At 41.5% G+C, this 27,784-nt stretch overlaps 2 protein-coding genes across 2 annotated transcripts; one reads left to right on the top strand and one right to left on the bottom strand.

Moving 5' to 3' along the window:
* The first annotated feature begins 3,280 nt into the window (after positions 1–3,280).
* LOC146394192 (uncharacterized) lies at positions 3,281–5,316 on the top strand. Its single transcript, XM_084916952.1, has 3 exons — positions 3,281–3,922; positions 4,630–4,794; positions 4,874–5,316. The coding sequence occupies exons 1-3, from the start codon at positions 3,866–3,868 to the stop codon at positions 5,039–5,041; spliced, it is 390 nt and encodes a 129-aa protein (XP_084773078.1). The 5' UTR covers positions 3,281–3,865; the 3' UTR covers positions 5,042–5,316.
* A 794-nt stretch (positions 5,317–6,110) lies between these two features.
* jph3a (junctophilin 3a) lies at positions 6,111–22,424 on the bottom strand. The gene is made up of 5 exons (XM_084916523.1): positions 21,008–22,424; positions 13,224–14,004; positions 12,418–12,542; positions 10,055–11,304; positions 6,111–7,926 (listed from the first exon to the last, which is right to left on the bottom strand). The coding sequence occupies exons 1-5, from the start codon at positions 21,387–21,389 to the stop codon at positions 7,846–7,848; spliced, it is 2,619 nt and encodes an 872-aa protein (XP_084772649.1). The 5' UTR covers positions 21,390–22,424; the 3' UTR covers positions 6,111–7,845.
* Between the last annotated feature and the right edge of the window lie 5,360 nt (positions 22,425–27,784).

Here is a 27,784-nt window from a genome sequence, read left to right as displayed (position 1 = left end):
AAATTAGAATCCACAGTTTTATATCTAAAGTAATAACGTGGGGGAAAAACCTGTCTGTCTAGATAGATAAATAGACAGATGCAAGAAGCATGCAGTTTATTTAGTAAAATATGGTCTTTATTACCGCCAAAGAGGAAGATAAACATTGTTATAACGATGAGTTTGATGGGTTCCTCGGCATCACAGTGGGATCCGCATGCAGCACAGAATTATCACCTTCTGTGTCCTTTTATCAAAACTGAAAAAGATCATGTATTTTAGTTCAAAGGTGGCAGACTTTTTAACATGGGCTTCAGCTTCCTTAAGCACTTTTCAAACTGTTTCTTTGGATATAGGTGGCTCACTGGAAGCATGGCTGTCAGGAAGCAATCTGAAGGAAGTGAAGTGGCAAGAAAAGAGTGAGTTATGCCACATTATATAAGAACTGGACTGGAAATCGTTGGCAATAGGTTTTGTGGAGTGAGGAATCCAACTTTTAATTTAAATCATTACATTGTTCAGAGGAGGTCAGGAGAGAGGTATGACAGTCTCCACCTTCTATAAAACATGATGGAGACTGTGTCGTTTCAGCCAGTGGTGTTGGGGATGTTGTCATAATTGATGGGATTATAAATGATATTGATCTACCATTCAATACCATCTGGAAGGCAACAGCTTCATTCTTCAGCATGAACCCAAACACACCACCCATGCGGTAAAAGCATACTTGGGTAGAAAAACACTCCGGTGATGGAGTCGCCTCCTCAGAGCCCGTCCTTCAACACCGTGGAAGCGGTGTGGGAGCTTTGAAGCCTTGAGCTATGGAATTTGGTTGTTTTGGGGGGGTTCCTGACAAGAGTCGACCAGCATCCAAATACGAATGCTTCGAATGTACATCAGAAAGTCTGGAGAAATATTCCTGAAGACAACTAAAAGAAATGACTGGAGAGGTTTCAGGTTCAGACTGTGGCGAAGCCTCAAAGTGGACACACCAATTATTAACGTTCAAGTCTTTTAGAACAACACAAACTGTTTGTGCCTTATATAATGTATTTTCACAGACTATTTCCCTGTTTCAATGAATCAGTTATTTAACATTTTCATAGCAAAATGTAATTAAAAAAACTGAATAAATAAAATAAAATAAAATAAATAGGCTGCATAAGCTTCATTTGGGCCAAATGCAAAACAAAAACTTGCTCCACATAAAGATAAGTGTTGCTGGAGCTTCAGACTTAACATTTTTTGTACTGACTTTGAGCTCATTATTATTCAAAATCATTGTTTTAAAAACTTTTTATTATATCACCCACCATTATCATATGACCTTTTTACTTTAACTGATCCAATACAGTGATAGCAAACTGGATAGCCGTATAGGCTAATGGTTCTGTTAAATGCTGGGTTTTTATTATATTTCACATATTGTATAATAAATATCGCCACCTGTGCTCCTACAGCTTTGAACTATGGAATTTGGTTGCATTTTTTTTCACCACATTTGGATGAGCGGGTTGAGTTGGGAGGTTATCAGACTAGCTAGCTAACTAACCTAACTAGCATTACTTACTGTCATATTAATGGAATGTTAATTTTGATTAGAAAAAAATATAAAAATACAAAAGCTTAAAACTCAATCAATAAACTGTAACACTGATTCTTCACAGTGTCTTTTCAGCCCATTTGCATCCCCAGGGCATTATTCAGTAACGGCATGTCTGTGCCCTGACCCACAAGGTCATGACAAATTTGGCTGTTTCAATTTGACACTTTCAAAAGTGTTACTGTTGTATGACAGTGCATTTTACACTAGAATCTGGTCTTCTCTTAAACCTAACCACTTACCGTTTAATGGTTAAGCCTAACAAAGCTCTTGCTAACAGATGAGCAAAGTTAAAGTAGTACCTCAAAAAGCAGATTCTGTTCATCTGGAGTGTTTTAAGTGGGAGAAATGTTTTGTCACTCATCTGTGTGACTACTTCAGTCTCATCTGACTGCAGGTTTCCCCAGCCGTAGCAAAGTAGTAAGTAAAAGTGAAAAAATAAAAGCGCGTCCCAGTCAAATCTAAACCAAAGGCTTATATAAGGCTTATATACCTGCAGCTTATTTCACTGCTTCACCTCTAAGGTCCAACCGTGGGCTCAGAAATGGAGAAGACTTCTCATGGCAGACAATAATGCTTCAGCAGTTGCATCAGAACGTGTTGGTCTTTTAGTAGTCAGACAAAATACACCAACTTGTCAGAGCAGCCATGCCAAAGATTACAGCTGTAATATTCTTTAAAGAGGTGAGTTATCCTTAAATTGCCCCACACACAGTTGGCATTGATGAGGATATGAACTCTATAGACTGACACTTGTTTATTTCTGCTGTAAAGTTGGGCATTTTAACATTCATGTCTATGGGGATTGTCTATAGGTGGCCACTTGAGGAACTGCAATTTTAGTAATGGGGCGTCAAACATAAGGCCCAGGGGCCAGATTTGGGCCAGCAAAGACTCCAATCCGGCTCAATGGATGGCTTCGGAAAATGTGGACATGTTAGACTTTTAACTGTATTTTCACAAGTTTTAGAGCTTTTCCTACAGTTAAAGGCCTCCCTATGGCCATTGATACGACACCAAAACAATTAAGTGATATTTTTCTATATTTTACACATTTAGTTCTTCCAATTTAAGTCCAAAGAGTCATGTTGACAGATTGCATTCATATACTACAGCAGTCTTTCTTTACCACACACTCAGAAAAATTATGGTTCTTAAATGGTTCTTCAGATGTCTTCATAGTTCTTTAAAGAACCATCATACGTCAAAGAACCTTTTTATTTTGTGGATGGTTCTTCAGCTATTACAAATGGTTCTTTAAAGAACAAAAGGTTCTTCATCCTTAGCAATCTAAGTTTGATGGTGTAAATGGCATAAATATTTATTCACTATAACGAGGCTGTGAATTATACTGTGTGTTCTTTGTGTGCATGTGCGTGCGAAGGGGGAGGGCAGATTACCTGGCAATTACCCTTTAAGAGAAGATGGTAGGAAACTGAATATTCAAATAAAAGTTAGAAATATTTGCTTAAAAATATACTGGTGGCAGGAGGGAGCCTATAAACAGTCTTCAGTACCTGCTGGACTTTGAAGCTCTGGATTCTGGGACTGTTGGAAAAGGTAAAACATTTTCATTAAAACCTTTTTACTGTTTTGTTTTTGTTACTCGTCATTGTAGCTTGCTGTTAATGTTGTGCTAACAGTAGCGATTAGCTACATTAAATACTCACATGAACCTGTACTTTGAATTCTGTATGAGCTGTATAAAATACAGCTATGCATAAGTGTTTTGAATGAATAATTAGATTAGATAACTCTTGTCTAATATAGAAATGAATAGAAATGTGACATGAGAAGGTGTGTCTTTGACTGTTCCTGCATAACTTATTTTCGGACTAGTTGACAAGTTATGCTCCGATCATTTGATGTTTCCAAGATAGATGTTCTTTTGTAATAGAGTTAAATTTTCTTTGTATATTTCATTTATCCACCATCATACATCATACATACAAGCTAAGAAGAGGTCGTTATACTAACAAGAGGTATCAACACTGGGCCAAAGTTCAGCACATGGTTAAAGTTTGTAATCCAGCCAGGGTGTAAATATCACTCAGCAGCCAGAGCTGAAGCAGGCAGCATCAACACATAAATCTACTCTACCCGGCTTAAATCACAAGAGCACCTCTGACCAAAAAGCTGTAGATTTTTCTTGTTTGCACAAATTAATCCAGATTCACATTGTGTTCACAGCTCCAGCAAAATGAGGAAGAGGAGGGGGGAGAAACACAATTAGGTTGAATTACAATTGGATGGAAGGCGAGGACAAGGAGAAGGAAGCTTAGGATGAGGAGGAAGAGAAGCAGCAGGAGCATCTTTAGGGATCCCTATGATGTCATTGAGGTTTGTTTCATTAATATGGTCCTCTCACAAAGAAAGATGACTTGTTTTAGTTCACCTACTTCCTGTATTAAATAGTGATGTGCAAAATGTTGTGAAAAACCATGGAGCAGGTACGTATAGGGCATCTGCAGGTAAATGAACATCAAATCTCTAAGACAGACTGAAATCTGTATATTTATCACCCTTATGATAAAACCCATGTCAGCCATTGGTTTATGGACTTTGTATTTTGAAGCCTCAACATTTGCTTTATTGCTGTTGCTATGTTGGGACCATATTAGGATGAGGGATCAGAATCTGGAGTCATGCACACTATTGTTTCATTTAGTGTGTATCCATAAGATTCGTACAGCAGATCCAAGTTGTGCCTTGAAAACAGGAAAGTCGTCTGCATAGAGGAGAACTTTAATAGCAGGCTTGTACAAAGTGAGGCTTTGTGCTCACATTTGCTGCAAACACTCGTTTTACCCTGTTTTGATGCAGAATTCATTTGAAATCAGGCAAGAACTGGACTTGTTTTTTTATGTGTTCTTGTGAATTGATTGTGTATCGCATATGTTTGATTTGACTTTCTGCAAGACAACAGTCGTCCGCTGGCCAAAAAAGTTTTCCAAATACCTCCATGTGATCTAGCCTGGATTTAGAAAAGAATAGCACAAAAAATCTGCACCTCCTGCTTCAGATGCAATTTGTGTTTCTGTGTTCAGAGGCAGCGGCGAGAGGGGAGACCTCGGATCATCCAGCTGGAGAGCCTGACCAGGAGGAGTCGAACATTAACTCAGCTCTTCCAGGGCACCCTGCAGACTCGGCTGCTGGCATCGGCGAGGGATGACGTGAACGCCAAACTGGAGTCCATCACAGGTCAACTGCAGGTATGCGAGTCAGACCTTCTGAGGAGGGTTTCACTTTTCTCTCTTCTTTATAATTGACTCTTTTCTCTCTCTCTTTCAGCTCCTTGTCTCAGAGTGGGAGGGATTTGAAGCACAAAGGGAGGAACTTGTCGTTTGGTTGGCTGATATGGATGTCCACCTGAGTGAGGTTGACCAGCTGACAGGAAACACCAGTGAAAAACTGAAACAACTGCAGGTGTGGGCTTGTTTTGATATGACACATATTTGATATGATACATACGTCAGAGACATTATCCTAAACTGGACTAACAAAGGACCATGAGTACAACATGAAACGTACATTACATAGCGTAAGGCTGAAGTTCATTGATCATTTTAATCATAAACTTGTTGTTGAAATATTTTTATTGAACATGCAAGCATCTGCTGATGAAAATGTGTTGATTTATTGGTCTGTTATGAAGCTATTGCTATTTCTAATGTGTTTTATCACTTTCTGATGTTTTATTAATTAAACAATACATGTATTAATTGTTGTGTTATCTGTAGATATAGTATTTATATGTATTTATTTACAGTCTACTAAAAATGTTTAATTATTCCTGTTTAAAACACTAATATGTGACATGTATTAGTAGTGATGTTGTGCTGAGGGTTAAAATGCCTTTTTGTCTTTTGGTAACTACAAAATGACAATAAACCATTAATATATGTCTATGCTGTGCTCGTATTTATTTTACCCTACTCAAATTCAATTTATGATACATTTTATTTTGAAAGATTTAAAATGGTTTTTTAAAGAACCACTCAAAAAAGGTTCTTTAAAATGGTTTTTTTAAAGAACCATTTGAAGGACCTTTTTAAAAATGGTTCTTTAAAGAACCATTTTTAAAAGGGTTCTTTGAAAAACCATTAAAGGTGCCCCAAAGAACCATCAAGAAATGGTTCTTTGGGGCACCTTTAAAGGTTCTTCAATGAACCACTGAAAGAAATGGTTCTTCAAAGAACCATTGTTTGAAAGGTTCTTTGTGGCACCAAAAAAGGTTCTTCTATGGCATCAGTCTAAAGAACCACTTTTGGTTCCAGTTGGCACCTTTATTTTTCTGAGTGCATGGGAAAGTTGCACTTCTTTTTCTTATATACTGACAGAAAGGGAAGTTGCACTGGTCCACTTCACATAAGGCCAAAGTGGGCTGTATGTGTAAAACCATGTAAAATGAGTTTGACATAAAGTGCAGGGCAGATAGCTTTTAGACTTCCTGCTCAACATGTAGTCTGTACTGGCTGTAGTATGGGCTGTAGATGAAATTACTTTCAGTAATAACCACACCAAGCTCTTTAATTTCAAACATTTCATTATTTTCTCCACATTAACTTTGAAACAACCTCATAAACCAAAGAGTAAGAAAGAGCATGCTCGGGCATGCAATGATGTCACAACATGATGATGCCACTGGGTGCGAAGTATAAAACATACAGTAGCAGAGAGTTTCTTTTATATCATTCATAAACTCGGGACATTTCAGTATCCACTGAGAGTTAAAAGCTAGCGTTTATTTTACACTGCTCTCCATGTCTCACGTAGCCTTGTGTTGCTGGATAAGAGAGACAAGAGGGAGAAATTCACAAACTGACACCAGATTGAGCAGGCTAAACAAACATGCTGGAAACAAAAATCTCATCCGGTCTCAAAAAAAAACAACAGTTTTCTGGAAATGACACCGTAGAAACCCCATTTTTCCCTTTTCGACTGGTCCAAAAGGGGCGACTGGGAGAGAGAGACAAAACAGTGCATGCCATTTCAGGGTGAAGAGGGAAGGGCTGATTGTGTGGAGGGCCGAAGGATGGGGATCGCCTTTTTTTTAATTTTCAAGGTTATTTGTCTCCTCTTAGCCTGCCCGTGTGGGGTGTTTGATCTAGGGTTGGCTTTTAAATCAATTTGAGAACCAAAATGAATAAATACGAGGCACTCAGCATTCTCTCTGTCTTGCAAACTGCAAAAAGTAACAAACTTGAAGAATAATGACACATACACTTATATATTAGAATTAGTGATTATAACATAACAGTCTCAAGGCTGTACAAAGGGGCAAGGCTGATACCTCCTCAGTATGTCAGCAGTTAAATGTGTTTTTTTTCTTTTGCTTTTTGTTCGGTTTATTATGCACGCAAACGTGTGTTTATGTGGTTCCACTTTACTTGTAATGAATTCAGAAAGTTCCTCTCGGATTAGACCAGGAGGGCTTGGCATGTGTTGGTCGCTGGCATTTGATTTCGCAAATCAAATATGATTTGGTCATACTCTGTGATTTTGGTTGAATGTGAAGTGTCTGATAATCGAGAGGTGACCATCAGGATGAAGTGCGCACAAATGAAGACAGAACAGTGATGTTAAAGGGATAGAAAAATGCACTTTTTAAAATCTCACACAGCCTCATGCAATGGTTGCGTGTTTATGTAGTAGGGGGAAAAAAGAGAAAAGAATAATGACGGAGCCCTTTAAAATGGATCTACTCTTGCAGCATAGTTCTGTAGCGCATAGTGCGAATAGAGACTGATGGATTTGAAGGAAAGGAAAAGGGTTCAAAGGCAAAAGGGGGCTTAGGACTGAGTGTGTTTCTCATGATAACCAGGAAACATGGGTTGCTATAGTCTTTTCTAGACTGATTTAAAAAAAAAAAGGACAACGCTGCCTGTGCCATCTCCAGTCCACTGATCTGTCAGCGACGGGCATCCGTGCACGTGAGTCCGAAACAACACGCTCGTCTAAAGCTGCATTTTCTTTCTTTCTCGTGACTGTAATTCAATCGCCTTTTATCATGTGGACATTCTATGGAAGTTATATTGAATGAAAGTTCAAAATAAGCATTTGAAAAGAAATGGTGTGTTTGTAGAAACTGAAATGGGCTTCAACAGAGGTGAAAAAGACAGTAGCAACAATAGAAAGGCTCTGCTGTGTCCTTCACTTGGGCTGCGGGCTCCAGTCGAATAGACAGAACGTCCATCTCATTAAGTAATCATATAATATACCGTAGTTATCAATAAGTCTTAGTAGATCATACCTGTATAAGCTTAAATAAAGAAGTGAATGAAAAGAATGGCTACTCCAATATTGAGTAAAATGACCATAACCACCAGAATAGAGCTGGAGCCCTAGGAGACAAGAGAAGAGAGAAAAAAGCAATTAGTCCAGTTACAGCACCAACGATCTCAGTGGAAACACAAACACAGACACTCAGACTCTGGTCAAGATTTAACAATGGACATCTGAGTAACCCAACAAACAGGTTAGAGGTTAGAGTTGGGCTGCACTTTCTGCTCAGGTGCCTTAAAGAGCACAATAACTGGGCAAAATAACGCAACAGTCTCAATTATATTTTCTGTGTCCATGAGTCTGCTTGGGTCTGAGTGACATAAAGTGACAGCACGTTCTCACTCCCAAAGCGTAACATTTTACACTAGGTGACCAATCGTCAGTATATTATGCCTCAGGAGTGAAAATGAAGGTCCATGTTGTTGCGAGCCCACAGACGAGTCCGCAGTGACTTAACATTTTTTTTCCTACATACACTCAAAACACAAGGAGGTTTAGTTACTTATTCTTCAACTAGTTGTGTTTATGGTTTTCCTAACATCTGTTGAAAGTTAACATCCTAAACTATCTTATGTAAGCATGCACTCTGTAAGAGGAAGAAGAAAACCCTGCTCAAAAAAACTGAAATTTGAAGAATTACAAAAGTAATACCCTAATACCGAAGTGTTTTTGTGAAACTCAAAAAGAATACTTGGTAACTTGATGTTATGCTGATTATTTTAAGGCTTGTTAACAAAGTTAACTATGTACTGATCACCAGGCAACTTTGGTCCGTCACAGGGCACGCTTAGACCTCACTGGTGCAAACTACATGTAAAATTCATGATTTTTGTAAACACAACTTCCTCATGATAATGCCCACCCCACACGTGTCCACGTCTACCTATGGAATAAGAAGGCAATAACAACGAGTGTGTCATCTAGTGGACACATGACAGACTCTGGCTCCTTGGTGTCGTTCTTACAATCATCCACCATGACTGATGCAGGAAAGTCTTGTACTGAAGACACTGTGTAAAGAATGCATTTATATGGGAACAGAAATGAGGAAATGCTTCTAAAACCAGAGCACTTCTGGATTTCGGTTCCATTTTAGACCCTTTGTGGTGATGGACTTTTGAATTGTGTAGTGGGAAAATTTTAGGCTAAACCCAGGAGTTTCTTAGCTAATCTCACAGCTACACACCTGAGTCAGCTGAAGGTGGTTTACCCCCTTTTGTTTTGGTTTTGAGAGTATTCATATTTTGCCTTCATACAGAATCTTTGTAGTTGTTTTCAGACATTTTTCAGTCTTGAGATCCTTTTGAGTTATTTTTTTTCGTTATTTTACATTTTTGTAGTGTTTGCTCTCCTTTTGTTGTTTTGTGAATCAGTTTCACTTTGTGCTCATTTTGAGTCTTTCCGTAATTGTTTTAGGAATCTTTTGGTTAGTTTATACCTTTTTGTTGAGATGCTGTTTTTTTCGATTGTTGTATTTTTGAATCTCTGCATGCAGTAACACCACATGTTAGCAGTTTTAGGGAAGCTCTTGGATCAGTAATCTGTCCATTGAAAGTTCCTTTGTTCAGTGTAAAAATTGGAAATGTAACATTGTGGAGTTAATTGTGATAGTTTCGTACCTTTGATTCTTATCACAGTGATAGATATTTTCCAACACAGGCGTCTGTGCAGGTTCTCGGTCACCCCGAGTCTTAAGAGCTTGAAAAGCTAGAAAGGAAGTGAAACGTCTCCAAAAAACTTCAGGAAGTCCAATCGTCTTCTTTTTATGCTCTTAATAATTTCAAGACAGACGTTTATCTGCTGTGCTGATGATTCAGCGGTGACTTTCATATCTCACTGTCGTCTAACACTGAGAAAAATGATTTTTCTTGAGTTGTTTTAAAATTTCCTGTCTAATACATCTTGGCATTTTGTGAGCTAAAAGTCTTTTAATCTGAAAAATCATTTGATTTTTATCATTGAGGACTTTACACTGGCACTGTGACTAAAACGTGAAGTTTTGGTAAACACATAGCTCTTCCTTTAAATATTAACTCTACACTAGTTTGTTGCATTTAACTGAAATATGTAGGTCTTATCACACAGCTCTTTTTCTTTTTTTATCAGTGTGTTGTGGTAACAGCAAACATTATGTTATTATGTGTTAAAAAAATGAACTGTTAGCCTGACAGAGCACTGCGGACTCACTGAGTTTGATTTGAGGGTGAATTGCTCTCCTTCCTGCTCCAGAGTGATGGGCTGAGACTTTAGAGGTGGGGAGAGGGTGAGGTCCCTGTGCAGTGGCCACTCCTCCAGCTCTGCCCCCACATTCAGGTTGTCCAGCATCTGTACAGAGTCCATGGATCCTTCTCTGACCGGTCGAAGGCTTCTGGATCGCAGCCTGTTGTTCTTAGGGGCCGGGGACTCTTGTCCCAGCCCCCGAGAAGTCTGCGAGTCCGGACAGTGCAGCCTCATGTCGACTGTATAGTCATTCATCTTCTCCTCGTCCTGCTCTGTGAGGCGCGAGTGGGCGGGGCTCCACCTAAGGGTGCTTTCAGCAGTCCAGCCCCCGGTGTGGCCGTCTAGCCTTTGGTCGATTACAGCGTGCTCGTTAAGCTTGTGGTTGGAGTGGTTGTGCTGCTTTGGATGGTGGTTGGAGTAGACATGCTCTCGAGGATTGTAACAAGAAGAAGAGACGTGGTCCTTGGCATTGTGATTGGACAAGATATATTCTTGGGGCTTGTGATTGGAAGAAGCATGCTCAGAAGTCTTGTGATTGGACATGTTGTGATCCAAGGCCTTGTGATTGGATAAAATGTGCACCTGTGGCTTGTAGTTGGAAGAGGCATGCTCGCAGGTTTTGTGATTGGTGGACGAATGATCCCATGTTTTGTGATTGGACGATGAGTAGTCTCTTGACTTGTGATTGGAAGAGGCGTGCTTGGAGAGCTTTTGGTTGGACAAGGAATGCTCCCAGGCTCTGTAGGAGGAAGCGTGGTCCCGGGACTTGTGATTGGAAATGGATTTCTCCCGTGGCTTGTGGTTGGACAAAGGGGCTTGTTCGTGGCCATTTAGTTGTCCTTCCTGCTCTTCCAGAAGGGAGGGCGTAGTGGAGCGACTGCTACACGCTCGATCCGGATACATGTCGTCGCTCCAATTGTTAGCCCCGCCCCTCGGCAGATCCATCCCCCGCCCCTCTACCAGCACCTGGATCTCAGCCCCGCCCTGATCGTCCACAGCGCTCTGGCGCATGAAGCAAGCATTCCTGGGGCGATGGGTGTGTTTGAGTGGACTGTGGGGAGGTGAGGTGGGTACGCTCAGCACGGGGCTGAGATCAGGTGTTATCACAGGTGGCGTGGTGTCGGGAGTGCACAGCTCCGGACTGTCTGTTCCTGTGGAGATGACCTCATGGTCTTTGTCCTTGGCGCCCTGGTGTTTGGGCCGCTGACATTCGAGCCCTATGAAAACAGGAGAACAGCACCAGTGAGGTGATTTGGCACCCAGAGCAAAGCCTACAGCGCGAGTATGTTTGAGTGTCATCGGCACACAAAAGGAGGAGAAGAGCTGCAAACAAACGGAACCTCGTGCTGCCAGCTTAGAGAGGATTATGAAAGTGAATATACTTGATTTAATTTGAATTCTCACAGGCTAATCCTTTGTAGTTTATTATGAGATTAAAGTGTGTAACACTGGGCCTACACTTAAAAGCAAATTCACACTTACTTTATTAATCTGTAAAGGTTCCAGTAGGCGTACTTTTGCATGTAGATTTTAAGAAAATTAGTGCATTTAAATCCTTTAGGTATGACTCATAATTATCTCAAACAAATTTCTGTGGAAAATCTAAAAAATACAGAGTACTATAGAATCAGTGAAGCTAAGCGAAAAGCCTGAAGGCAAAAAACAAATAGAAAGGTTGTTATACCTTTGTTTTATCTTTATAGGTTAATTATTTTGCCTCCATAAACAAATAGTTTGTTTATGGCTTTAAAATTGAGATAAAATATACCATATACACAAATATCTAAGCTGTCAATTTCTACCATTAATTGACTGCATAATTTGCCAAATGACAAATTCATTTACAGCATTTACTACAAAAAAACTGCTTTTTTTCTTCTTTCCTTTTGCAATGCTAAAATTGCGTTTTTATGGTTTCCAGTTCTATAGAGGTCTGTGGAAAAATGTCTTTCTGTCTTGACCTCCGTGAGCACAGGCACACATCTGAGGTCATACCGGTCATATTGAGAAACACTCATTTAGCGGCTTCACAACAGGGCCTCAGAAACCAGTCGTCCATCAGATGGGGGAGGCCACTCATCTAAGCTAAGCTAGTTAGCATTTAGCTCTTATTTATGCATGCTACATATCATATAACTCATTTGTGAAAGCAGGATCATAACAAGAACATGTAAAGTGTGAAATTAGCTTAAGCTAACATCATCTAGCTACCTGTTACTTGCTACAGACCCTGTTGGTTAGTTTTGGTAAATGGTAAACAGACTGATTCGCACATAGTGCTTTGCTACATTTGTTACATTTAATGTACTGACACTTGTGCACCTACTAACCATTGCCATAGATGTGAAAGGAGGGTGAAAGCTCTTTGGCAGCTATCCGAGCCAGTCGACACTCCTCCGTGGCTTTCTGCGCCACACCTTCTGCGGCCTCTGCCTTCCCACGAGCGTGGCTCATCCTGAACAGAACAGGCAGAAACAGCAAAGTCAAAACGTGTGTGTATTTTAATATAAATTACTTTGTATCTATGAAGTAATAAAAATGTTCTTCTAAACAATATCCAGGTATTCGTAATATCTAAGTGAAACTTTCATACGAGACTGCAAAAAATATGTATGCATGACTGTCTCTCAAAAAGTTTGCAGTTAAAAAAACGTAGCTTCATTAGCCTTTGAAGGGCTAAATATGTGCTGTGGCTCCCTATGAAACAATATAGACAATATAAAGCACTACCCCACCACACAGGAACAGATAATTGGTTAGTAATGCAAAGCACACCATAGTTTGTAATATACCACTTGTTCTTTTATTCACGTCTCTGGGGAAGGTATTTGACCAGATTTGAATCCCAACTTTGTGAGGTCTAACGCTATCTCATTTAAAATAAATCATCCCCCGGTAATCAGGGGACAAAGACAGTGATTATTGTACAACACACTGACACTCATCAAAAATGATTTCTCCAAAAGCGACGATTAGGCTTTGGACCGAGGGTCGTCACCAGTGATGTCTTAGACTTCAGAGGATTTAATGTTGCTTAATCTTGCTGGGTGCGCAGAGGTGTGTCACCAGCTCTATCTAACGAGATACGTTCAAATTATTCCTACGAAGCGGTGACCAGAATACTGGAAGATCTAACCTCGACACAGCAATCTCTGCTTTCTGCTTGGCGATGTCCGCGGCCTTCTCCGCAGCTTCCACAGCTCGGTCCACCTTCTCTCGGATTTTACTGGCCCTCAGGGGGATCAGGTTCTTGCGTTTTCCGCTCACCAGCACATTCTGCTTGTATTTTCCCTCCTCCTTGGTGCCATCGGGGAAGGTGGTGCAGCCATATCCGTGCCTCTTGTTGCCCGCCCATTCGCCTGCATAATGCAGGCCATCTGAGCGCCTGCTCACGCCCCAGCCAGCTCTCTGGTCACTCCTCCACTCTCCAGCATACATCTCAGTGACAGTGGCATCCACAGGAGCGCCCTGTTCACTCTCACTGGTGTTGGAGTGGATGTCAGATGCAGCAGAGCTGACGGTGCTCATGCCGGCCTCGCTGCAGAAGGAGCTCTGCTTGCTGAGCTGACTGGCTAGAGAACTTTTGGACTCAGAGCGCCGAAGCTTCAGGCCACTTAGGATAGACTGCCGAAAGCGGCCTTTTCTCTTCCTCTGCCGTTCGGCCTCACTCGGTGCCACAAGAGCAAACCCACCCCGGCCCACTGGGCTCCCAGCCAGTCCGGCCACCACCCCATCTGTAGGCGTGGTGGCAGTGCCGTCCTCCAGCACAGCAGGAGGGCCATGGCTGTGCTCAGAGCGGAGAGAGTTTATAGATGTTCGCAGAGGGAAGAGGATGACAGCTGCCATGCCGTACGGCACACTCTGTCGCACACCATAGCCGTGGCGCATCCCTCCCAGCCACTGGCCTTGGTAGGTTCCTGAAAGACAGACAGACACAGCACGAGTCAGACATAAGAACTGCATTTTATTTGAGTGTCCAAATATCTATGTGTAAATTCATTCATTAGTTAGATCATTAATTGAATTCTCAATGGACCAAACAGGAGAGTAGTATGCATGAGGAATACACTAATGTATGCTAACTGTTATACAGTAATTGCCAAAATGATCTTTGCATTACTCAGTGGAAGGTCTTTGCAATCTCAAAGTGCTCACTAAGTAGCAAAGTTGGTGTGCAGGGATAATTTCAGGCACAACAGGATGGATTACTGAGAACTGGTCAGAGGGCTCCCATCCACTTCTAAATTATCAAACTGCCAAGTTTTCAAAAGATGTCAAACCCCAAACTTCACATACTCACATAGCACAGGGTTAGGAGTTAAGTTAATTTAAGCAAATTCCCTTCAAATGTAATCAGCCAGTCGCCTCGTGCATCAGCCTCATAGGTAACGTTGTTCTGTGTTTAAGGCCGATTCACATGTGTTAGCATGCTAACACTTGAGGCTAAAAGTGAGGACACGGTATAACACCCAGCTCTGTCTCACAGCTCAGTGTTTAGCATGACCTGAAACCAGTGGATGAAACCATAAAGTCATGTTAAAGGTCAAAGGGAAAGGTAGTTTCCCTCCACTGGGTATTAGAAAGAATGCAGTTGCAGTTTAATTGATTGGGGTTTTTACCCAAGCATTATGCAAATTTTTGTCACCAAGTAGTCAGAAATGCAACAGGAAAATGCACAGCTGTCTGTCAGAAATGGCAACTAACGTCTTTCATTCTGAAACAAGTCCTGGTGACGTGTATGACAACACTGACACTTCTGAGAAATGCCACATATATTTAGTTTCTGTGTTGACTGTTTATGAAAGTTTTCAACAAGGTACAAATAAATCTGCCATAAAATTAAAGCTTGACAAAGATGTGTCTGGACTCACTGTGAGCACACCAGAGCTTTGCATACTAATTTGCATCTGTATGTCAGTCTAAAAATGCCATCCCTGCCTCATGTGGATGGAAATGTATAAAATATTCCATAATGTGACGAGGCTGCTCAGCATCCGATCTAATATGTGATGTGTTTGTGCATCTTTGTGTCAAAACTACACGCTGCCAAGAATAAAATCTTTAAAACACAGCAGTGCTAACTTGAAGCAAAGTGGAATGGCATTAAAATAATAGAAACACTTGAAATAAACCATAAATAACACTTGTTTTTTGGCTTCTCCCAGTCTGCAGAAAATACACATATGTACTCTGTAAAAACAGGAAAAGCTGTAGTGGAGGAATCTTTATGCCTGAGCTGTTGAGGATTTGGCAATTTAGGTGGAGGAGGTGAGCAGAAAACAAGCCAGCATATTATGATACAACGAGGGGGTTGCTGTTGCTCTGAAATCAGCCATAAAGGTTTATATATGTCAAGCCTCCTCTCTCACTATGCGCCTCTCTGTCTACACCAAGAACAAAAAATCAGCTCCAGTTGATGTCCAGACCTCCTGGAAGAGGGCAAACTTCTGAGAGCAGCCTCCAACCAAAGCAGGTCTGCTCTAAGGAGAGGTCAGCATCCTCTCCTCAAATCCCTGAGGTGATCAGAGCAAAGGGTGAAATAAATCCAAAGTTTCATGTTTCTGGGAAGGAAACTTACCAGTGTGTTAGTTTCACTTACAGTAGGACTCATTCCTGATTATAAAGCTGGAGAGGTTTATGTTGCAGTCAGCCTTTTAATAGCTGTCTGTTCTTCTCTGTTGCAGGTTGGGTTTAGTAGGTACTGCTCCAGCTGCTTCTGATCACGGCTAAAGTCATCAACCTAGCAAGCCAGCCACAACCAAGACTGCAAGTAGTGAATTTTAAGGATTGATAATTCTGTGTGTGAAAGAAAAATTAAAGATGTATCTTCAGGTCACCTGTTTTCTACACACAGTAGTCCAAAACTGAAAAAAAGAGTCGAGATTCAGTTTTTAGAGTGGCCGATTAATTCAGCCTGACCGATCCTTGAGTGCTTGTCAGTGTCAGTGTGTTTCCTGTCTTATTTTGATAGTCCTTGTGTCATGTGCTTGTGTTTAGTTTTGCTTCCCTTGTCTCTGTGTTTAATTTGTTCCAGTTGAGTTTCCCGGCTCTCTCCACTTTCATAATCAGCGGTCTGTGTATTTATTGCATCACTTCCCCTTTGTCCTTTGCCGGAACTTCAGTTCACCTTCCTCCACGTGTCTTGTCCTTAGTAGGTTTTCCCAGTCTAGCATACGCCTTCATTGCCTTTTGTCTTTTATTTTCTATCCTTGTCTGATCTTCTATCTTTAATAAACAGCCTGCCTTTTGTTAAGATCAAGTTCTGTCTTCAAGTGTCTGCTTTTGGGTCCTCTCTTCAAAAACACTATCTGCACCAACGGCTCATTAACTCTTGGTTTAGAAACTCTATTTAATGTCTGACGTAAACATGCCACGTGGCACACATGAAGTTCATTTCATAAATTCTGGTCATTATTAGAGTTAGAAAGGAGGGTAGGTATCCAGAGTATGCTCATTAGCTGCTGACCTGCCAATCACAAGTTGCTTCGCAGTCACATCTACTCCTTACTCATCACATCTGGCTTCACAACACCAAGACAGCAGTGGTGAAAACGGTCAGCTCAGGGCTTCATAATGAGACGTCGCTAATCAGTCTGTGATGTCTGGTCACATGACTTTGTCCATTTCATTTCTATACGGCCAATCTTGAGTCGATCGTCTCTCAAGAGTTGTAATCGGAAGGTTGCTGGTTCGAGCCCCGGCTCGGACAGTCTCGGTCGTTGTGTCCTTGGGCAAGACACTTCTCCCGTTGCCTACTGGTGGTGGTCAGAGGGCCCAGTGGCACCAGTGTTTGGCAGCCTCGCCTCTGTCAGTGCGCCCCAGGGTGGCTGTGGCTACAATGTAGCTTGCCATCACCAGTGTGTGTGAATGAGTGGATGACAGGTTGTGTAAAGCGCTTTGGGGTCCTTAGGGACTAGAAAAGCGCTATACAAATACAGGCCATTTACAAATAGTCTCTGGGTCTTTCTATCTGTGCTTTTAGCAGCTTGTTTCCATGTCTAGAAAGCTGTTGCTCATTTCCAAAATAGGCCTGTGTCAGTGACAATGAGTGAGTTAGCGCCCAATATGGGTACTAACATGCACTTAGAAGCTGCTCTTAGAATAATATCAACCCCCCAATATTGGGTTTGTTCATTCAAACTAGGTGAAATGAAAATGAAAGAAACAAAAATCAATACATAAACAAAACATTGATTTCCACTATTGGCAAAGACAAGGGAGGACCATTAATTTTCCTAAGGGACCACATAAGAAACTGGGACTGCTGAGGAGAGCTCCACCAATAGGCTGAACTCAGTTCTGCTCAATAGATTAGAGGGCAGCATTTTTTAACCTATTTGCTTTTAAAATACAAAAGGTGCTGCTTGCCACTAGGCAAAGCAAACAACTGCTTTGGGCTCCAGATCAGTGGGGACGCTGAGGGATAACAAACTTTAAATCACAGAAGTGGTAATATGAGTATAAAAATGGAGGAATAATGATTAAATACAACACTAAGTTACCACACGCTGTGAATCTAGCCTTAAATGTGTGGAGAGACACATGAGTAACCCAACTACCATGAGCATCACATCATTTCTTTTACTTTGATGTTAGCAGAGCAGCCCAGTGTCCAGTGTGATAGACTTGCTATGGCTAGATATATAGATGAAAAAAGCTAGTAGTTACAGTATTAATGCTTCATAATCAGTTAAGTTGCTGTGCATTGTTACTGAAAAAAACAAACCCAATATGTCTATGTTATTGAATATTTTATAGTATGATTGTTGTGCTTGTTGGTGTCAGATTATTTACATGTGTTAGTGTGACAAATGTTGAAAAAATAAATTAATTAAAAAACATTTTCTTTAATTATGAAGCGAGCAAAACGCTGTGCATACACAACAAGTTTACTCAAGTAAACACACCCAGAGAGGAGTTCGGTTATGACCACGACAATTCTCATGTCATCAAACACCCAAATGCCACACGCAGTCTTAAATCTTTATTTTGTTCCAGAGTACATGTGTCCCGCTGCTCTGACGCTGTTTCCGCTCAGCTCTGAGCTCTTCCTGAGGTTTTTAAGGATTTGAGTATCGGAGCTGTCCGCGGTGCTGAAACAGGACAGGGACGGCTTTTGCACGAGGATGCTCGTGGCCTGCTATGGTCGCCAAATGCGGCTGTTATGGTTTTTAATGAGCACTTGCTCTGTTGGCAGCCCTGTCAGTAAACCTCTCTCATGTGTGTGTCTTATTTGGGGGGGGGGGGGGCGGGGGTCTTTGATGGAGAAAACCTGCACATTTATTGGGTTGTGGAAAATGTGTCAGCTCGCGCGTGCTATATTCATCTGTCGGTGGTCTCCCACGTGAGCGGAAGAGAGGAGCAGAGCTGTCGCGTGACGCAGTCTTTTTCAGTTAAAATAGGGCGTATGAACCCGTGCAGCCTTCACACTCGCGCAGGGAGTCGGTAAAAAAAAACGATCCACCGCCTCCAGGTAAACAATCTCCACCTTCAGCCCGCACGCGCACACGCAGTGCTTTTATTCCACCTGCATCGCTCACTGACCTCTCGCTCCATCATCTGGGTGCTCGGAGGCGGGCTACCATCGGTGATCAAACGGCCTACATTACAACCCCCCAAAGTCAGAAATAAAGGGAAATGACAGCGGCAGCGAGCCAATCAGAGCAGGAGAGCCGTGCGAGCTGGTCTCTTGTGACACGTTGACCTGCTGTATCAATGTTTCCATGGAGACTTTCATGGCACTGGGGAGAGGGGTGAAGGTGTGTTTTGATAAGTCTGTGTGTCTAAACAGGAGTCACGACTCAATATGGCTTAATTTCTAATATTAGAGGTGTCCTGTTTTTAAAGCCTGTTTGTGTTCTCTTAAAATCTCACGAGAAAGGCTGCTCAGGAGAGCCTCCACACAGCGCGAGCCCGGACAGACAGTCAGCACAATATCTTCTGGTGTCCTCTGTCCTCTTTAGTCGTTTTGCACATTTTTGTACATTATTTTGACATTTTTGGTCTTTCACAGTAATTTTTTAAAATCTCTTGATGAAACATTTTTAAAAGTGCTCACTTTATGGCTCTTGGTTGTCTCTTCATATTCTCTGTGTTTGTGTGGGGGGTTTTTTGTAGTCAGCTTGTTTCTCCTTATACTGATTAAATTTTTCTTTGAGGTCAATTTTCACCACTATGTAGTCAATTTATATATTTTTGTAGCTGCCTTGTATCATTTTGAAGTCAATTTGTGTCTCCTTGTTTTCAAGTTGTGTCTCTGTGGATTTTGGGGGGTTTCGTGTGTCTTTGTAGGTAGGAGTCACTGTTTTACCGATTTTCATTTCCCAGTGGATTTTTTGTTTTGTTTTGATCATTTAGTGTCTCGCTGTGGTCAATTTACTTTGTATATTTCTTTTTGCAGCTCTTTAGTGTCTCTTTGTAATTGTTTCATTTCCCTCTGTAGTGATTTCTCTGTGTCATACAGTTGTGGTCAGAACTTTGTGTCATCATGGGCATAAATGTCATGGTAACTTTTTCAATGATTTGTTTGAACTGTGCTTTCCCCGCTTGGAATGAATGCACGTCTTTAATGATCAAAAAATTTAAAAAAAATGGGTGCACAACTTTGAATTTCTTTTGGGTTTGCTCTAATCTACATAGGTTCAAATAAATACATATACCCCCACTAATAATTGTTTGAATGTCCCTCAGCAAGTTGCACCTCAGTCAGATGCTTTTGATAACCATCAACAAGCTCCTGGCACAATTCTGACTGGATATTTGACTGCTCTTCTTGGCCAAATTAATAGGGTTCGTTTCAAGTGGTTGCTTTCCTGGCAAGGACCCAGTTTTCAAACATAGTCCGAAAATTTTCAATAGAGTTCAGGATGGGGCTTTGGGATTCTGAAAGGCTAACCCAGGAACCACCAAGGCTCAAGCCTACCATGAACTGGAAGCTGCTGAAACACCAGAGTTCCTGTTCACACTGAAGCCACTTTCATTTGGACACATTGACAGGAGCCATGTTTGGAGGAGTAAAGGTGAGGCTTTCAAACCTAAGAAAATTGTACCAACTGTCAAGCATGGTGGTGGTAACATCATGCTCCGGGGCAGATAGAACAATAACAGAAAAGGAGAATTACCAAACAACTTCATCTCAAATCAGCAACTTGGCAGTCAAAACAATTGGGAGTTCCAGCAAGACAATGATCACAAACAAACATGAAAACTGGTTTTGGAAGCTTCAGGAATGGCCTTCCTACAGGATCAGTCTCAGCGAGGACAATGTTTGAAAGCCAGGTCTGTGACAGAAAAACAACTAATTTAAATGAATGCTATCAATTTTGCAAAGTACAATTTGCTAAGGGACATTAAACTAAATATTAGTGGAAGTGTATTTGTAACTTTGTGTGGATTGGAGAAATTCCAAAATAACTAAACTTGTGAACCCTAATCTTGTTTTTTTAAGTCATTAAAAATGTGTTTAATCGAGGAAAAAGGAGAGTTTGAAGAAATCATTAAAAGCCACAACTTACCATGAAATTTGAGCCCATGATGAGTGGAAGTAAACTTGTGAGTACAGCTGTACCGTTGCACTGCTTTGCACTCACACTGTACACTATCGATACTTTACAATTGCACATTACCCTAAATATGGCCTTTTAACACCTAGGCCTCTGCTGTGGTGCCCAGTAGGAGTCTTTAGTAACCTGTCTGTGTTCATAGATGTGACCCACACGTTATTTATGTGACCTACATTGGAGATGTGATAAAGTGGAGCTAAGCAGATGAAAACGTAAGCAAGCTGCTCCACTTGCAGCTTGAAAATTAGTTTGTGGAACAGGCTGGAATGTTTTATTCAGAGAAGCTAAAGTAGACCAAGCTGCTCTTTAACCTGGTCTGAAAATCTGTGTAGATATAAGCTGCTCTTAGCTTCCTTACCTCCGTCAGAATAGGTTTCAGTGCCATATCCATCCTGCAACCCATTGCTCCATGTCCCCTCGTACCGGGCCCCGCTGGCCGTGCTCTCCAGCTGCCCATATCGACCTTTGAACCCCTGCGTCCACTCTCCTCTGTATTCCCAGCGACCCTTGGTCTCCACTCCGATGCCATGCCGCTTGCCCTGTGCCCAGGTGCCCTTATAGCTGTTCCCACTTGGCCACGTGTACACGCCCAGGACCTCGAAGCCGTGGCTCCAGGCCCCAGCGTACTCACCCTGACCCTGGGGTCCTGTGCAGACACCTCGGCCATGGGCCTTACCCTGCTCCCACCCCCCGCAGTACGACCCCCCGTCATCAAAGTCAAACCTGCCTCCAGTGGACATGCATGAAACAGGTTTAGGCAAATCCTTAGAACGTCAAGAAAAAGAAAAAACAAGGGCCTGTTTCACTCAGAAGGAGCAAGGAGGGTGGAGGCCTTGTTTAAATCAGGTAGCATAGAGGTTCAGGGCCTCGAACTTCCTCTCCGCTTAGTTTAGTATGTGGAACGCTAGCTGGGTGTTTTAAAAACAGCAGGACAGGGCCCACGGAGCATTGCCTCATGACGGAGAAGCAATCCGAGCCTCAGCGATGGGTCTGGAGTGACGTACACAGCTGCCGTGCATGCTGCTTCCCATGGGCATGCGGGCTCAGAGTGCTTCTCATCCTCCTCCTCCACTTCCTCCTCCACCTTCCTGCTCACCACGCACCCTCACAGGCCCTTCGCCTCGGCCGTGCAGCAGGGCGCTCCAGACAAGCGAGGCCTAGGCTTTTCCAGCAGTCCCGCAGGCCCACAGAGTGGCGGCGGTGGCAGCAAGTGAGCGAGCTTGGCTCAATTACACATTAGAGCATCCTCACATCCCTGCATCACCAGCTCACAGGGATGGATACAGGACAGGGATACTGCTGCACTCATACGCCATGTTTAAAAAAACTGGAGGAGTTGAAGATATTTTTCTATAGCATGGCCTGGATACAGGCAATCCAGGCTAACGCTCAGAGACACACATCCATAGCAATCAAACGGACTCAGCCCTGCACACACGCCTTGGCGGACATAAAGCAGTGTGAATATCTCCCCGGCTCTTCTTCCCCCTTTTCCTCTTCTCTGCTCGGCCGGGATCCAGGCGACTCTCTCCAGTGAAGATGAGGGATGCAAAAATCAGAGGCGGATATTATTCCTGTCCTTTCCCCTTTGTCTTCTCCATGCCAGCGCTCACCTAAATCTGGATTGTTGTTGTAATATCCTGATTCCACCAAGTCATCTGTCCTCTCTTGTTTTTTGCTCTCTCTCTCTCTAAAATCTGCTCATTACAGGACTGTTCCACCCCAGCCAATACCCCTCCCCCACGCACATGCACACACAGCGAACACACACTCCTTCTCGGAGCTCTTAAAGAGATAGAGACAGAGGGATGGTGCGAATAACTGCATGTGCAGAGTTTGCTGCTCTTTCCCTGTGGGAATACCGCCTGCTTTTCCTAATTATCCAGCCTCATTTCTCTCTCGCTCTCTCCCTCTGACACTCATCCTCCTCCCAGACACCTGGTCAGTCAGCAGTCTGTTTTCCTCGAGGTTTGTGTGCTCCTTAATTGTTGTTGTTGTTTTTTTTATTTTCATCTCAAAAGCAAACCAGTGCAGTGTAGCTTTCACTCGAGTGAACACCACACAGACCCAGAGCGACCTCCTTAAATGCCAACAAGGCCTGAAAATAAGCGTCGCTGTGGTATGAACTGGAAAACCAGACGTCTACATTTGTAGATTAGTTATCCAGTAAATGTATTCTTATTCACTGAATTGATGATATTAGAAAGTTTTGTGTCAGTTTGGGTGAGCAGGAAATGAAGGACTAAGAGATAATCCACAGGAAATAGATTATAAAGGTCTTATGAATTTTACATTTGCTGTATCTTTTATTCATATAAGTTTGGACCGTGACAACAGAACCTCACGTAATGCCAGGTGCGAACAGCCAGAACACATAAAGCTCTCTCCGAGACACAGAAGGAAAAGGTGTGGCACTTTGTGCTGACCCAGATAAATGAAAATATTTATAACTTTATAATAAAAAATGAGCAAAATTCTAAATTAAATAGATAAATATATTTTTTAACATCTTAAAAATAACAATAAAATATAAATTCATTAAGTAAATACATACCAAATATAATTCATTCATTTGTAATGTTCACTTATTCAATTTCTATTTTTTTCAAAATTTAAACATGGTTTTTAATGTATTATTTTTTCAAATTTTCTCTATTAATTCTGGGTTTGTTCGTTTTTTACATTTATTCGACATTCCTCAGTGTTAGCCACATATGGTCTTAACTGATCTTAATTGATCCTAAAAAACAACCGTAAACAGACGTCTTTTTAATGAAATGCAGGTTTTTGCACTGATTTTGTGCAAAAATCAGAGCTAGAATAGAAAAGAATCGCCCTTTATTGTCATTGTACATGCATAATGAAATTATGGCTAAACCTGTGTTTAATTAATGTAATTCCACAGCAGTTCTTGTTCATTCATTCCCTCATCTCTGCTCATCAGTGCAGAATTGAACATTTTCTATTTTCACGTCTTCTAAATGACGTCTAATTCCGGTAAAATTGCTCATTGAAGCATACTGATACACGCCAGACCTCCATGATGCTCTTTTCTGCCCGTTAACAAAGAGAATACACAAAGGAATATGGACCCAACTTAAGGTCCAAATGACCTAAATGAGGCAGAAATATAGCTTGAAAGCATCGTGGTAGATGGTTTTCTGAAAGAAAAAAGAAAAGAGAGCAATACTAGATACAAGCAGATATTCAGTGTTTCTTCAGTGTTTCAGTGATTCTGATGTGGTCTTATCTGTTAAGGGGTTTGTTTATTTCTTGCTTCTTATACAGTCTTAACCACAGGTGCAGAAGAAATGGTTAGTGTCTGCAAATGTATAAGTTCCGAGGTACAAAGCATGTTAGTGGAGAGACAATTTAGCATACAGTATCTGACAAAAGTGGGTACAGCCCTCACATGTTTTAAATATTTTGATATATTTTTTCATGGGACAACTTGGAGTTATGACACTTTGATACAATGTAAGGTAGTCAGTGTGCAGCTTGTATAACTGTATAACTAATTTGCTGTCACAGCCATTAATATCTAAACTACTGGCAACAAAAGTGAGTACAAATGTCCAAACTGTCTCCAAAGTGTCAATATTTTGTGTGGCAACCATTATTTTCCAACACTGCCTTAACTCTGTTGGCCATGGAGTTCACTGGAGCTTCACAGGGTGCCACTGGAGTCCTCTCCCACTCCTCCATGATGACATCGTGGAGCTGGTGGATGTTAGAGACCTCGCGCTCCTCTAGCTTCCATTTGAGGATACCCCACAGACGCTCACTAGGGTTTAAATCTGGAGACATGGTTGGCCAGTCACGTACCTTTACCCTCAGTTTATATAGCAGGGCACTGGTCTTTTTGGAGGTGTGTTTGGGGTTGTTAGCACGTTGGAATACTGTCCTGTGGCCCGGTGTCTGAAGGGAGGGGATCATGCTCTGCTTCAGTATGTCACATGTTGGTATTCATGGATCCTTCAGTTAACTGTAGCTCCCCAGTGCCAGCAGCACTCATGCAGCCCCAAACAATGACATCACCCCACCATGCTTGACTGTAGGCAAGACACTTGTGTTTGTACTCCTCACCTGGTTGCCACCACACACCCCTGACACCATCTGAACCAGATAGGTTTGTCTTGGTCTCACCAGAACACAGGTAGTCCATGTCCTTAGTCTGCTTGTCTTCAGCAAACTGTTTCTGGGCTTTCTTGTGGATTATTGTTAGAAGAGGCTTCCTGTGATGCAGTGTGTGGCGCATGGTCACTGACAGGCTGACCTCCACAGCACTCATGCATCTGTTTTCAAAAGACAACCTCTGGATATGACGCTGAACATGTGTACTCAACCTCTTTGGTCGACCATGGCGAGGTTTGTTCTGAGAGGAACTTGTCCTGTTAAACTGTTGTATGGGCTTTACCACCGTGCTGCAGCTCAGTTTCAGGGTGTTGGCATCATTCCTACAGGCTCGGCCATCTTTATGTAGAGTAACAGTCTGTTTTTCAGATCCTCAGGGAGTTCTTTGCCATAATGAGCCATGTTAGACTTCCACTGACCAGTATTCAATTCAATTCAATTCAATTCAATTCAATTCAATTCAATTCAATTCAATTCAATTCAATTCAATTCAATTCAATTCAATTCAATTTTATTTATATAGCGCCAAATCACAACAAAAGTCACCTCAAGGCGCTTCATAGATACAGAGAAAAACCCTACAATCATATGACCCCCTATGAGCAAGCACTTTGGCGACAGTGGGAAGGAAAAACTCCCTTTTAACAGGAAGAAACCTCCGGCAGAACCAGGCTCAGGGAGGGGCGGGGCCATCTGCTGTGATTGGTTGGGGTGAGAGAAGGAAGACAGGATAAAGACATGCTGTGGAAGAGAGACAGAGGTTAATAACAGATATGATTCAATGCAGAGAGGTCTATTAACACATAGTGAGAGAAGAAGAAACACTCAATGCATCATGGGAATCCCCGGCAGCCTACGTCTATTGCAGCATAACTAAGGGAGGATTCAGGGTCACCTGGTCCAGCCCTAACTATATGCTTTAGCAAAAAGGAAAGTTTGAAGCCTAATCTTAAAAGTAGAGATAGTGTCTGTCTCCTGAATCCAAACTGGAAGCTGGTTCCACAGAAGAGGGGCCTGAAAACTGAAGGCTCTCCCTCCCATTCTACTTTTAAATACTCTAGGAACAACAAGTAGGCCTGCAGAGCGAGAGCGAAGTGCTCTAATAGGGTGATATGGTACTACAAGGTCATTAAGATAAGATGGGGCCTGATTATTTAAGACCTTGTATGTGAGGAGCAGGATTTTGAATTCAATTCTGGATTTAACAGGAAGCCAATGAAGGGAAGCCAAAACAGGAGAAATCTGCTCTCTCTTTCTAGTCCCTGTCAGGACTCTTGCTGCAGCATTTTGGATTAGCTGAAGGCTTTTCAGTGAGTTTTTTGGACATCCTAATAATAATGAATTACAGTAGTCCAGCCTGGAAGTAATAAATGCATGAACTAGTTTTTCAGCGTCACTCTGAGACAGGATATTTCTAATTTTAGAGATGTTGCGCAAATGGAAGAAAGCAGTCTTACATATTTGTTTAATATGTGCGTTGAAGGACATGTCCTGGTCAAAAATGACTCCAAGGTTCCTCACAGCGTTACTGGAGGCCAAGGTAATGCCATCCAGAGGAAGAATCTGGTTAGATACCATATTTCTAAGATTTTCAGGGCCGAGTACAATAACCTCAGTTTTATCTGAATTAAGAAGCAGAAAGTTAGCGGCCATCCAGGTCTTTATGTCTTTAAGACATTCCTGCATAAACTGCAGGAATGTATGAGAGAGTGAGAGCAATAACACGAAATCTAACACACCTGTTCCCCATTTGCACCTGAGACCTTGTAACACTAATGAGTCACATGACCCCAGTGAGGGAAATGGCTAATTCGGCACAATTTGGACATTTTCACTTAGGGCTGTACTCACTTTTGTTGCTAGCAGTTTAGATGTTAATGGCTGTATGTTGAGTTATTTAGAGGTGACAGCAAATCTACACTGTTATACAAGCTGCACACCGACTACTTTACATTGTATCAAAGTGTCTTATCTTCAGTGTTGTTCCATGAAAAGATACAACAAAACATTTAGATATATATGTAGATATTTGCATATTTTCCAGAGTATCCAGATAATTTATTAATGTCTCTGTTGATGTATTTTCAGTCAAGTTATATTTTTCTACAATACTATGTTTTTACATGTAATACTATCATTGTGAAATGATTTGCATGTTCTTTCCTGTTAACGCAGTCATTGACTGGTACTATGACCAAATCATTGATAATGAAACGCAGAGAAACAGAAAACCAAACCAAATGGAAATAAGTCAACCTACCAGGCAGAAATTAAAGCACATGATGCTTTCAGTGTTCCCACCAGTTAGTTCCCAAATAACAAAAGTACATAAGGTGATGTTAACATTCAGATTTGCTGTTGGAGGAACCTGCTGGAAAACCTTCAGCAGGTCCTGACACTCCACAGAGAGAGACCTGTTCTTACCTGCATATGCTCTCTTAATGTTATTATTAGCAGTATCACATAAACATTAAGGTTAATGCTACGTAGCCAAAATTAGCAGCTAACATTAGCAGTTCTGCATGTGGTTATCAGCTAGGCTTGTAATTAGAGTAATTTGGGTCATTACTCAAAAAAAAGTAATGCATTTTAAAAATTACTTGGTACTTAGTATCCTTTCCTTCGTACCTGGTGCCAAGTAATAGATTACTTTTTGATTGCCCAGTTAAAATAAATCCTTAACATGACTTGTTTTTTTTATTACACAGCAGAGTTGAACTAAAGCTTTCAGCGTGAGGATGCAGTGTTTTTACCACAGTGTATGTCGGGTTGTTTACAGGTGTGTGCAGCTGTTTTATTTTCAATATTTCTTTTTATCAAATCAAATCAAATCAAAATTTATTTATAGAGCACATATTACAACAACAGTGTTGACCATAGTGCTTCACAGTCAGTAAAAGGATGACACAATTAAAACAAACAATAAAAGAGGACAATAAACAATAGGTAACAACACAACAAGCTAGAACAGCCAACTAGTTAGAATCAAAAGCCAAAGTAA

The sequence above is a fragment of the Perissodus microlepis genome, chromosome 1 (genome assembly GCF_051167445.1).
Source record: "Perissodus microlepis isolate ML-2025 ecotype Zambia chromosome 1, ASM5116744v1, whole genome shotgun sequence".
Lineage (NCBI taxonomy): Eukaryota > Metazoa > Chordata > Actinopteri > Cichliformes > Cichlidae > Perissodus > Perissodus microlepis.
Note: the sequence above shows the minus strand (reverse complement) of the source record. Positions and strands in the feature narration are given on the sequence as shown.

What these genes read in the sequence shown, in the direction of transcription:
- jph3a (XM_084916523.1), bottom strand. Translation starts at nt 21,389, where the DNA reads ATGTCCACTGGAGGCAGGTTTGACTTTGATGACGGGGGGTCGTACTGC. An exon ending in CTTTCACATCTATGGCAATG is followed by an intron (nt 11,305 to 12,417) that starts GTTAGTAGGTGC and finishes CTGTTTTCATAG; the next exon opens with GGCTCGAATGTCAGCGGCCC. An exon ending in TCACCCTCAAATCAAACTCA is followed by an intron (nt 7,927 to 10,054) that starts GTGAGTCCGCAG and finishes CTTGTCTCCTAG; the next exon opens with GGCTCCAGCTCTATTCTGGT.
- LOC146394192 (XM_084916952.1), top strand. Translation starts at nt 3,866, where the DNA reads ATGAGGAGGAAGAGAAGCAGCAGGAGCATCTTTAGGGATCCCTATGAT. An exon ending in ATCCCTATGATGTCATTGAG is followed by an intron (nt 3,923 to 4,629) that starts GTTTGTTTCATT and finishes TTCTGTGTTCAG; the next exon opens with AGGCAGCGGCGAGAGGGGAG. An exon ending in CCATCACAGGTCAACTGCAG is followed by an intron (nt 4,795 to 4,873) that starts GTATGCGAGTCA and finishes TCTCTCTTTCAG; the next exon opens with CTCCTTGTCTCAGAGTGGGA.